At 44.9% G+C, this 13,033-nt stretch overlaps 1 protein-coding gene across 1 annotated transcript in view; it reads right to left on the reverse strand.

The window, feature by feature from the left end:
• The window catches only part of SEL1L (SEL1L adaptor subunit of SYVN1 ubiquitin ligase), a 74,229-nt gene that overhangs the window by 29,423 nt on the left and 31,773 nt on the right, over window positions 1–13,033 (reverse strand). The window contains exons 4-9 of the mRNA XM_082275297.1: window positions 11,729–11,896; window positions 11,136–11,241; window positions 9,626–9,788; window positions 5,893–5,946; window positions 5,660–5,719; window positions 5,199–5,280 (exon numbers count right to left, since the gene is read on the reverse strand). Of these exons, the coding sequence (XP_082131423.1) occupies window positions 5,199–5,280; window positions 5,660–5,719; window positions 5,893–5,946; window positions 9,626–9,788; window positions 11,136–11,241; window positions 11,729–11,896 (633 nt within the window). The remainder of the gene's footprint in view (window positions 1–5,198; window positions 5,281–5,659; window positions 5,720–5,892; window positions 5,947–9,625; window positions 9,789–11,135; window positions 11,242–11,728; window positions 11,897–13,033) is intronic.

The raw sequence follows: 13,033 nt of genomic DNA on the forward strand, positions 1-13,033 counted from the left end.
AATAATACATAAACATATAAAGATATTGTTGCATAAGCACATACAGAGATGTAGCATACAGTAGATAGCATAGTACAAATTGATACAAATAAAATACAATGTTTCTAGGATCACACAAGGATCTCTCAAAAGTAAATGAGTACAATAGGACCTCATGATCTCTGTGTGCTCACAATCTAAGATATGTCATAATACATTAAAACGTATGAGTAATTGTAGGCTCGACGAGTTTCATGGACCTCCGTCCATTCATCAGGAGCTTGAATATGCATTTTTCTCATTTTATCTTAGTCTTATCTCATCACTCTTTCCTTGATCACTTTTCCTCCTTCTCATTGGAAGAGGTCTTCCTCCTTTTCACTTTTCTTTTTCGCTTTTTCAGTTCCTACCCATTCTCACACGCACCATCCCGTACCACCTTTGGCTACCACTACTTGGCTTTTTTTCGTTGACCTCATTGCCTTGGCACTTTTTCGGGACCCACTTGTGTAAATATATTTTTAATTAATTATAAGGAGTATGGAGTGTCTCCACTCATTCATTTCCTTCCCTTTTTATTTATATACATTTTAGATTCCACTGTGGTCCCAGCGTGCCTACAATTAGTTCTTCTCTTTGGAGTGTTATTCCTGAAATTTCTCAAGTTGTATTTTCCTCTGTTTATGGCCCTTTCCTCCATGTTGTCCCGTTTTGCTGGAGGGGATTCATGCCTCAGCCCCAGGTCAGGCGTTCCCTGGATCGGCTTTGGTCTCCCTCTATTACACTGGCCTGCTCATGGATCTACGACACTGCTTAAGGTAGTGTTTTTCCACTATACTCCCCAGTTTAATTCATTATATTATACCAGCATATTTTTACAATCCATATTTTTATTTATTTTTAGACACAAAAATGCATATTCAAGCTCCTGATGAATGGACGGAGGTCCATGAAACGCGTCGAGCCTACAATTACTCATACGTTTTAATGTATTATGACATATCTTAGATTGTGAGCACACAGAGATCATGAGGTCCTATTGTACTCATTTACTTTTGAGAGATCCTTGTGTGATCCTAGAAACATTGTATTTTATTTGTATCAATTTGTACTATGCTATCTACTGTATGCTACATCTCTGTATGTGCTTATGCAACAATATCTTTATATGTTTATGTATTATTGAAATAAACTTTCATGTCTAGTTAACCTCATCTAAAGTCCCATATTCTTGCTCTTGTTTTTATGTATACATACAGGGATGGAGGCCACTAGACATGTTATGTGGCAAGTCATAGACAAATTCTCTCCTTTTGCATAAAAGGATGAATTAGGTGGATTAGTGATTGATGATGATTGGCATCCTTCAGACAGGAAATAAAGGTGAGCTTAAGAAAGCTGCTGCAGCTTCAATGGGTTATATTGTGCAGATGGAAGTTTGCAGAGGATTGAGATTAAATCAGTTTTGATACAGGAAAGGATTTGCTTTGTGATGAAAAGGCTAAAGTTCAGCACTAATGCCCCAAATACAGTCAAAAGGGAGAGGCAATGTTCTTGCACTTCCAAGAAGTCCCATGCGATTCCTAATGCCTGGTAGACATGGGCTGAAAGTCGGGTGGCATTTGGGCCGTGTGTACTGCAGCCGCTTCCTCTTTTGTCAAAGAGGGACGACTTAAAAAGGTCTGCCGTCCGACTCCCGAACACAAAAGAACAGCAGGTTCCTCCTGAGCTTATTTCGTTCAGCCCTGCTGGGTTGAGTGAAAAAAAAAACTAGCAGTGTGTACAAGGCTTAGGAGCAGTTCTCCCCAAACAGTAGGAGCTGACATCAGAAAGACAGAGAGTGTACTGCCCCAGAGAGATGAACAGCAGGAGACTGATGGAGACAGATACAACATTTCTAGAGGTTTGTAGTGAATTACTTAAGCTTAACTTCTCTTCCAGCAAATAAAAGTGTGACACAATCACAGCAGGTTCACAGCAAAACCCGGCTCACAAGCACTCTGTCAGGGGCCCGTCATCCTGCGGTGATCCTGCTCCAATTTTACATACTGGAATAATTCAATCAGCAACCTGCCTGCCAGCTATCTGGGTCAGTGCAAACCATCTCTTTCTGATGTACGTCCTCTGCCTCTCATCACACACATTGGCTAGTATGGGTGGAAGTCAAAGTTAGCAGTGTGTATTTGGATTGTGACAGAACCCCAGAGCCATCAAAGGAAAGCCACAAAAACATGAAGCAAAACTCCCAGAGTGAAAAGAGATGGGAAAGGAACCCAGAACCCCAGTGCTGGAATCCCCTTCAGGTCCCTGCAAATACTGCAATATATACAATAAATATTATATATATATATATATATATATATATATATATATATAGAATAGATAGATATAGATAGCTCTACTCCCTTGGGAGCTGTGTTACCCATAGCAACAACATGCAAATCCTTTGTACTTTAGGTTCTTTGCTCAGTCAGAAAACAGTCTAGGGAATTTGTTTTTTTGTTGTTTATTGTAGAACTTGAGATGGGAGATAGGATGAGTGGGATACTCCATATAAATGAACTATGCACAACTTGAGGACTTCTAGCTATGTTGAATGCGGCAAGGCCACTGCTTCGCCTTGCCACAGTAGTGAAGTATAAAATAAGCGAATTATACAGTGAATCACTCTTCAGGGCCCCGCTTGGTATCTTCTTTGAACTTACTCTTCAGGGTCACGTTTGGCACCCCCTTTTACTCTTGCTAACCGTGTGAGCTGACCGTCTATCCTCTGACTTCCCTGGAGTGGTCCCCTTTCCTAGGCGGACCCCTTGGCAAGCCCCCTGGTACTCATGGACACTGTTTTTTTTCCCAGAGGACTTTGCCCGCAACTCCACCGTCAGCTTTCCAGGATCCTTTAGGCTCAGCTCCACACCTGGTCCATTAGGCCGGATGCCAGTGACAACCTTCCTCAGACAGCAGGAGGAGAGACAACCGTCACCCTCCTCCTGGGACTCTGCTTCCCGCCAAAGAAGTCCTGTCACATGTGCTCTTGGCTTTTATGGTCAATCCCAGGATGCACTGCAGTGGTGCCTTCTACGATGAAGTGAGCTGCCACCTAGATAAAGGAAGGCCTGTGGATGTGGTGTATCTGGACTTTGCAAAGGCCTTTGACACCGTTCCCCACAAACGCTTACTGTACAAACTAAGGAAGGTAGGTATGGACCATAAGGTGAGTACCTGGATAGAGAACTGGCTCCAGGGGAGAGTACAGAGGGTGGTGATTAATGGGGAGTACTCGGATTGGGCGGGTGTGGAAAGTGGGGTCCCCCAGGGTTCTGTCCTGGGACCAATCCTGTTTAAATTTATTCATAAATGATCTAGAGGAGGGGATATCTAGTACAATCTCAGTATTTGCGGATGATACTAAATTAGGCTTGCCAATATCTTCTATGCAGGATGTGGAAACCTTACAAGCGGACCTGAACAAAATAATGGGGTGGGCAACTACATGGCAGATGAGGTTTAATGTTGAAAAATGTAAAGTAATGCACTTGGGGGCCAGAAACCAGAAAGCAAGCTACTCACTAGGGGGGAACCTCTGGGTGAGTCTAGGATGGAAAAGGACTTGGGGGTACTGGTGGACAACAGGCTTGGCAGTGGCATGCAATGCCAAGCCGCTGCAAGTAAAGCCAACAGAATACTGGGATGCATAAAAAAGGGGATTCACTCCAGAAATAAAGAGATTATTCTCCCGCTCTACAAGATTTTGGTCCGGCCACATCTGGAGTATGCTGTCCAGTTCTGGGCACCGGTCCTCAGGAAGGATGTGCTGGAACTGGAGAGAGTCCAGAGAAGGGCAACAAAAATAATTAGGGGAATGGAGGACATCAGCTATGAGGAAAGACTACAAGCACTGAACTTATTCTCTCTGGAGAAGAGACGATTGAGGGGGGATATGATATCAATGTACAAATACTGTACTGGCGACCCTAGCATAAAGAACAAACTATTCAGAGAAAGGAAATACAATAAGACACGTGGCCACTCACTAAGACTAGAGGAAAGGCGGTTTAACCTTAAAGTGCGTAAGGGGTTCTTCACTGTAAGAGAGGTAAGGATGTGGAATTCTCTTCCGCAAGCAGTCGTATCAGCTGGGAGCATTGATAGTTTCAAAAAACTATTAGATGGGCACCTTAGAGACCACAACATACAGGGGTATACAATGTACGGTTAAAAGCAAACACACACACACACATCATAGGTTGAACTGGATGGACTGATGTCTTTTTTCAACCTCACTAACTATGTAACTGGGACTGCCACAAAAAGCCTGTTTGCCACTGGCCAGGTTCCCTCCACTGTCCAACAGGCTCCCCTATTGGATACAGTGGGGACACTCCCTCAGACCCAGTGAATCACACCTGGACACATGTAACAGGCATAACTAACAGATCAGGCTCCCCTGATAAGCAGACTGGAGCAACAATGCTTTTAACCTAGCACCTATCTAGGAGGGTGCTACATCTATTTATATAATTTTATGATTTTTATTATTATGATAATAATAATATAATATAATAATATAATGATATAATAATATCATAAAATTATATAAATAGATGTAGCACCCTCCTAGATAGGTGCTAGGTTAAAAGCATTGTTGCTCCAGTCTGCTTATCAGGGGAGCCTGATCTGTTAGTTATGCCTGTTACATGTGTCCAGGTGTGATTCACTGGGTCTGTTCACTGGGTTTATTATTGTAAATGCAATCTTTGCAATTGTAATATATACAGTGTAATACACAGTACTGTGAAAAAGTCTTAGGCAGGTGTTAAATTATGTAAATGAAAAATGCTTTCAGAAATAGAAGCATTAGTTTATTTTCATCAATTAACAAAATGAAAAGTAAATGAAGAGAAGAGAAATCCAAAAAATCCAAATCAAATCAATATATGGTGTGCCCACCCTTTCCCTTCAAACCAGCATCAATTCTTCTAGGTAGACTTGCAAACAGTTTTTGAAAGAACTCGGCAGGTAGGTTGTTTCGAAAGTCTTGGAGAACTATTATCACTTCCATTTCTGAAAGCATTCTTAATTTAACATAATTTTTTCACACTTGCCTGAAACTTTTGCACAGTAGTGTTTGTCCATGTGTATGTATATATGTATGTATATCTCCGACGAAAGAAATGATATGACACATTTCCTGCATATTATTTCAGTCTACAGTTCCTTACCATGATTTGCCACAAGGCGGTAATGTGTGAGAGCAGATTCGCAACTCTGTAGTACTCCGATCCCAGCCCAGTACCGATAGCCCTGCAGCAGAAAGAATTCATAATCAGAACCAGTAAACACGAACGCACGCACACTAAACAGCACATGTGCTTCAGTTTTTATTCATTATTTGTCAGGGAGGAGTGTGGGAAATGCAGACCTCATATCTGGCCCTTCCAATAAACTTGCTTTATTGTATTTTCGAAGTGGCCGCCTTAGATCTACTACAACCTTAAGACATCCCTTCCTTTCCTGCACTGCTGTTCTAACATAGCTGAGAGATAAAAACCTATGGGTGGACATACTCCTGATAATTTCTGCCACAGAAATGAGGGCCATCAGCTGTCCCCACTATCAGGTGTGAACTATCACCACAGTGATTGTATTACTGCAGGTCAGGAACTGAAAACAGAAGACTTACCAGAACCATGTGTGCGATCAGATTTCCTCCCAAAGCTCCAAACGTGTAATAGACCAGAGCCTGGAGGGGACAAAATTCCTAAGTGACATTGCATGTACATACACAGACCCAACAATGTACATACACAGACCCAACAATGTACATACACAGACCCAACAATGTACATACACAGACCCAACAATGTACATACACAGACCCAACAATGTAACAGGAATGACTGACAAGGGAATTACCTTCGCCTGACTGCTGTTTACCCCTAATCCGGAGGCGTACAGAAATCCCAGAGCCTAGAAAGTGAGAAGATGGCGAAAGGCTTATAACAAATGGTTTAGAAACAAATCGGCGAGATGCAAATACTATAGTGCAATGTGTAAGCTTTAAATAAAAACCCCTTAAAGAAGCAGAAACATACAGAAATGCTATGGAAAGCTGTCAGGGAAAGCAGGTGAGCAGCAGGAGATAGCTAAAGACTATGGCTATGGTAGAGGAGATGGTCAGTGAGTAAAGATGTGCTATACAAACTGCTGGAGACAGGGAATATACTTTAAAGCGGAGTTCCACCCAAAAGTGGAACTCCCGCTCATCTGCTTCCTCCCCCCCTCCGGTGCCACATTTGGCACCTTTCAGGGAGGAGAGGGGAATGGGTACCCGTTTTTGACAGGTACCCTTCCCCACTTCCGGGAAACATCGCCGCGGCGCCGTCCTTCGGAAGTTACGTGCTTTTTCTCCTTCCCCCACTGCAAAGCCAATGAGACTGCACAGCACGCATGCGCAGTAGGGATCCGGTTGAGAAGCAGAAAGGCTTGATTGCCGGTTTCCCTCAGAGCGAATGGCGGCAGCAGCAACCTGGTAGCTGATCCGAAAATCAGCTGGGGTGCGGATATCACAGGCTCCCTGAACAGGTAAGTGTCTATGTATTAAAAGTCAGCAGCTACAGTATTTGTAACTGCTGACTTAATTTTTTTCCTACAGCTGGAACAGTGTTTTTCTTTTTCTTTTTTTTTTTGTGCATTAAAGTTGAATTCCAACTTTTTCATTAGAACTGAGTGGAATGATCAATCCCATCGTAAATCATACCTCTGTACCATGTTGCTCTGTTGTCTGCAGATCCCTTGATATTCTGGGTTTAGTGTTGACTTTGTACCATGTGACACTCTATATATCCTGCTGATAGACTCTGTCCCTTCCTGCAGTGCCGGATCTTTAACACTCCCCTTTTAGTCTTTATGACTATGCAAATGATGCAACTTACTTCACAGCTCTGGGTGGGTGAGATTGAAAACATCCTAAACAGCATTCAATCCCGCCCAGTCACAGCTACAGAAGGAGTCCAAACCTGCCAAGTCCTGCGTCACAGATCACAGCATTATTCAGGAAGGAAACCCCTTTATATACGCCTATACACAGCCTGCTCTTAAGCTAGCTGTGTTGCTGCTGGAGAGGACTGAATGGATCACATTTATAATTATATCCTGCCCATTCAAATATGCTGACCAGTGTGAACCAGGAGAGTCCCACCACTATGAAACGCCTTAATTGTAACCTCCTATAGCTCTTCCTCTGTTCTTGCAGTAAGCCATTATTCTTTGGCATGCTGCAAGACAGGAATGACATAGGAGGAGGTATGACACATTTACACCTTTCACCACCCACATGAAGGCCCATAAACACCCACAGTAGCCCTAGGACTCACCCACATCAACTCTCAGGAACTGGTACAAGTGACTCCCGTAGCCCACCCTTACATAGTTACATAGTTTGTGAGGTTGAAAAAAAAAAAAAAAGACAGTCCATCCAGTTCAACCTATGATGTGTTTGCTGTTAACCATACATTGTATACCCCTGTATGTTGTGGTCTTTAAGGTGCCCATCTAATAGTTTTTTTTAAAACTATCGATGCTCCCTGCTGATACGACTGTTTGCCGAAGAGAATTCTACATCCTTACTGCTCTGACAGTGAAGAACCCCCTACGTATTTTAAGGTTAAACTGTTTTTCCTCTAGTTTTAGTGAGTGGCCACGTGTCTTATATTATTCCCTTTCTCTGAAACGTTTGTTCCTTATGCTAGGGTCACCAGTACAGTATTTGTACATTGATATCATATCCCCCCTCAATCGTCTCTTCTCCAGAATAAGTTCAGTGCTTGTAGTCTTTCCTCATAGCTGATGTCCTCCATTCCCCTAATTATTTTTGTTGCCCTTCTCTGGACTCTTTTCAGTTCCAGCACCCTTCCTGAGGACCGGTGCCCAGAACTGGACAGCATACTCCAGATGTGGCCGGACCAGAGTCTTGTAGAGTGGGAGAATAATCTCTTTATTTCTGGAGTGAATCCCCTTTTTTATACATGCCAGTATTCTGTTGGCTTTGCTTGCAGCGGCTTGGCATTGCATGCCACTGCCAAGCCTGTTGTCCACCAGTACCCCCAGGTCCTTTTTCATCTTAGAAGGAAAGCTGAAGCTACAGAGGCTAAAGATCATGGGACATATAGGATCAGGACTTGAAAAGGAAGGAAGCAGGAAGTCAGAGAACTTAGAAATTCAGCCAGGAGGAATGGCATCAGACACAGAAACCTGCTGTATACAGCGAAAGGAGGTAAGTTACACAAACCGACAGCAGGGTTGTGATTCATTCACATATACAAAGCATCTGGTGTTTAAGGGAGGAAAAGCTGGAGTCCTTCTTTAACCACTTCCCGGCCGTTGGATGTCGTATGACATCCTGGACTTTGAGTGGAGATATCTGAATGATGCCTGGGGCTGCAGGCATCATTCAGATATCATTCAATTCTGTCGACGATTTTCTGCAAAGTAAAAACAATCATAGCGGTTGGATTGTTTTATAGGCGGCGGGAGGAGAGGTCAACCACCCCCTGCCGCCTTCTGGTGCTTCTACCGGCTTGCCTGTGCGATCGGCTTAGCTGGAGAATGAATTGCCCGTTTACCATAGAGCTGACCGAGGACCAGATGGTCCCCAGCCATCTCTATGACCTTCTGGGGCCGGGCGCGTCGTTATTCGTCACAAGCTAGCATTTATATTAGAAAGCGCAAATATAACCTCTTAGCACTGGTTCCTCCCGGTCCTTTAAGAGGTTTATGACGCCCGGAGGTGGGATGCAGCTTAAGATCATGTGACCACCATGATTGGCTGTCACAGCGGTCACGTAGTCCGAAAACTCCTGAACGCTCATAGCTTTCGGTTCGGCGACAGTAACTGTGCTGGGAGTACGCGCGCTCTCAGCATAGGTGTAAACATAGCAATTCACGCAAAAATGCGCCCCCCCCCCCCCCCCCTCGGCGCTAAGCACCAGACACGATAGGCCGCATATTTGTGTAAGGCCGGCGCCAAGGGGTTAAATAAAAAATTATATTATCTTTCACCTAAGCATAGGGTTGGGTAGAAGTGATCTTAACCTCCTATTCCAAATCAGTATCTATTTTAGTGGTGTCGCTATGGGGGTGCAGACCCGGGCGATACCATCAAGTAGCACTGTGGTAGGCTAGGAAAGGGGGGGGGGGGAAGCTGCACCGATGTGCTAGCCTGCTCAGTGCCCTACTGACTGTCCTGCTGTCATCTGCAGTGGCAGGCTAGTGGGGGAGTGACACCATGTTTTACTGCACTAGGTGACACCAACACTAGTGACGCCACAGATCCATTTTGTTATAGAAAAAGGAAAAAAGCAATCACTGGCTGCATATTCACACAGTAGGAAAATATTTATTGAGAGAGAATCGGTCCTCGGTCCTCTCATACAGAAGTCATATATGCATCAGAAAAAAAATACTCAAAACAGCTCTGAACAGTATTGAAGACTGCAGGCTGGCTGAGAGAAGTAGCACGTTGTTTAGTCGAAGGTGAATATGAAAAACAGGAAGTGTATCAGGAAAAAAATATTACCAGGAACAATTAGGAGTTGGCAGCAAGGAGAAGTGTCACATTCTACAGCTCCAAATCACAAGGCCACCTTACCGTCTGTCCTCTGGGGGATCCCTGCTCGGTCAGTTTTACCAGGAGATCTTTAGCTGCAGGAATATCTTGCTTTATGGGGTCCCCAAACAGTAAAGCATACGCCACTTTCTCCATAGCTTTCACATGATTCATGTCTGAAGCTTTGATGAAGTACTGGAAGGCCCTGCAGGGAGAGAACACAGAGGGTTGGACAGGGCACTGAATCACAAGATCTTGCATCCTGCTAGAAAAAAGGCCCATGAAGCTATATGGCATCAGACACCAATGTAAGGCAAACCTTCTCCCATTGCCCTTCAATGCAAGGTGGGCCTTCTCCCACTGCCCTTCAATGCAAGGCGGGCCTTCTCCCACTGCCCTTCAATGCAAGGCGGGCCTTCTCCCATTGCCCTTCAATGCAAGGCGGACCTTCTCCCATTGCCCTTCAATGCAAGGCAGGCCTTCTCCCATTGCCCTTCAATGCAAGGCGGGCCTTCTCCCATTGCCCGTCAATGCAAGGCGGACCTTCTCCCATTGCCCTTCAATGCAAGGCAGGCCTTCTCCCATTGCCCTTCAATGCAAGGCGGGCCTTCTCCCATTGCCCTTCAATGCAAGGCGGGCCTTCTCCCATTGCCCGTCAATGCAAGGCGGGCCTTCTCCCATTGCCCGTCAATGCAAGGCGGACCTTCTCCCATTGCCCTTCAATGCAAGGCGGACCTTCTCCCATTGCCCTTCAATGCAAGGTGGACCTTCTCCCATTGCCCTTCAATGCAAGGCGGACCTTCTCCCATTGACCATCAATGCAAGGCGGGCCTTCTCCCATTGCCCATCAATGCAAGGCGGGCCTTCTCCCATTGCCCATCAATGCAAGGCGGGCCTTCTCCCATTGCCCATCAATGCAAGGCGGGCCTTCTCCCATTGCCCATCAATGCAAGGCGGGCCTTCTCCCATTGCCCATCAATGCAAGGCGGGCCTTCTCCCATTGCCCATCAATGCAAGGCGGGCCTTCTCCCATTGCCCATCAATGCAAGGCGGGCCTTCTCCCATTGCCCGTCAATGTTAGGCGGACCTTCTCCCATTGCCCATCAATGCAAGGCGGGCCTTCTCCCATTGCCCGTCAATGCAAGGCGGGCCTTCTCCCATTGCCCGTCAATGTAAGGCAGACCTTCTCCCATTGCTCATCAATGCAAGGCGGGCCTTCTCCCATTGCCCGTCAATGTTAGGCGGACCTTCTCCCATTGCCCTTCAATGTAAGGCGGACTTCTCCCATTGCCCATAAATGCAAGGCGGACCTTCTCCCATTGCCCATAAATGTAAGGTGAACCTTCTCCCATTGACCATCAATGCAAGGCAGACCTTCTCCTATTGCCCATCAATGTAAGGTGGACCTTCATTTAAAGGGTTACTTGGGTTAGCCAATCCACATCAGAGGATACTTGATAAATATAAGAGGTGCATAGTCTTATAGAGAAGCTAGGCTAGAGTGCAAGATGGGTGGGATGTGGGGGGAGAACACACAATATAGACAACATACTCCTTTTTCTGAGACCTCTTTGTGCTTCCATTCAGGATCTTCATGCCCAACTGGTACAGGTCATCGGCTTCCTGCATCTGCCGTCTCTTACTAGCCTGTTCTTCCGCTGTGGGCATAAGATACAGAAAGCATCAATACTGCAGTCCTTGTACAACCCGCAACATGCAGGGCACTCCAAAAATATCACCAATTGGCACACAATGACTTCTTTAGTGGCAACCACTGCTGTCCCTCCTGCACTGAATACACTTCTTCCTGTGGGAATGCAGCATCCTCTAGTGGTGGTTCTGGCTAAGCACGGGTTCTACTCAAGATCATCTAAGCATACTGCTGGGTGTCATTATGGCAATCAGAATGCAGCTAGCTGGCTGTGGAAGTGCAAGAATCACAGAGCAGAGTGAGAGGAGTGTTTAAAGAGAGGGGAAGCACAGTCATGATAGAAAGGAGAAGATAGGTGCTGGTGGTTATGTCTGATCTGAGGTGGGAAGGTGCGGGAACTGGGTCTGATCTGGAGTAGGTAATATCTATCTATGCAGAACGTTTCCCATTATCAGGATTGTGTTATATTGTGAAGACATCCACTAAACACTCACTTTCACAGAAGCCCCACTTTAGGTCTCTCTTGTAATCATAGGTGGTGGCGCACCACAGCCTGCCGTCTTCCCGCCCATCCGATGTACACTCGTCATATTCCTTCTCCAGGAAGAGGAAAGGGAAGTGACAAGGCTCCCCGTCTGCTGTCCCTCCAATGGCAGTAGTGACTAAAAAAAGAACACATACGGGTTAAAAATCCTGCTTTAAATAATTAAAACAAAAAAAAAAAAAAAAAAAAACCGAAGAATCCACTGAATATGTTCTGTGATGAACCAATTCTACCCATTAGCATAACGGTTACGTAAAAAGTCCTTTTTTTTGTCAATTTTATATTTTACAAGACATTGCAGGACTTAACCACTTAAGCCCCGGAAGATTTTACCCCCTTCCTGACCAGGGGGTTTTTTGCGATTTTTTACTGTGTGAAGTTAACAGACAATTGCGCGGTCGTGCGACGCTGCACCTAAACGAATTTGACTTCCTTTTTTGCCCACAAACAGAGCTTTCTTATGGTGGTATTTGATCACCTGTGCGATTTTCTGATCATGCGCTATAAACAAAAAAAGAGCGTCAATTTTGCAAAAATAACAATATTTTTCACATTTTTTTATATGAAATTCCCCAAAAAAAAAATGTATAAATCAAAATTTTTTAAAATTTTCGGCCAATTTGTTCTATGCTACATATGTTTGGTAAAAAAAAAAAAAAAAAAAAAAAAAAAAAAAAAAAAAAAAAGCGTATTTTGGTTTGGGCAAAAGTTATCGCGTTTACTAACAAAGAGAAAGATTTTTGGTGTTTTTTTTTTTAACGCGTAATGGCGGCGATCTGCGATTTTTTTTGCGGGACTGCGACATTGCGGCGGACAGATCGGACCCTTGACTGACATTTTTGACAATTTTGGGGGTACCAGTGACATTACTACAGTAATCAGTGCTATACATATTCACTGTTACTGTAAAAATGACACTGGCAGGGAAGGGGTTAACTGTATTGGAGAGGGAGGGGTTAAGTGTGTCCCTAGGGGCGTGATTCTAACTGTGATGGGACATGGCTACTAGTGTAAAAACAGAGATCAACGGTCCTACATAGTAGAACCGTCTGATCTCCATTTTTACACAGGGGAGAGTGACAGGCGGCTTGTTTACATTAGCCGCCTGCCTTTCTCCCTTCCCGGCGAACAATCGCGAGTGACCGGCGGACATCGGGTCCGCCGGTCACACGCACTGACTTGTTAGGGAACGAGCCGGGGCGGGCGGGCGCTCGCTCGCCCGCTATTGACTCACAAGCCAGTGACAGGCTAGTGA

The sequence above is a fragment of the Pelophylax lessonae genome (genome assembly GCF_965119305.1).
Source record: "Pelophylax lessonae genome assembly, chromosome: 13".
NCBI lineage: Eukaryota > Metazoa > Chordata > Amphibia > Anura > Ranidae > Pelophylax > Pelophylax lessonae.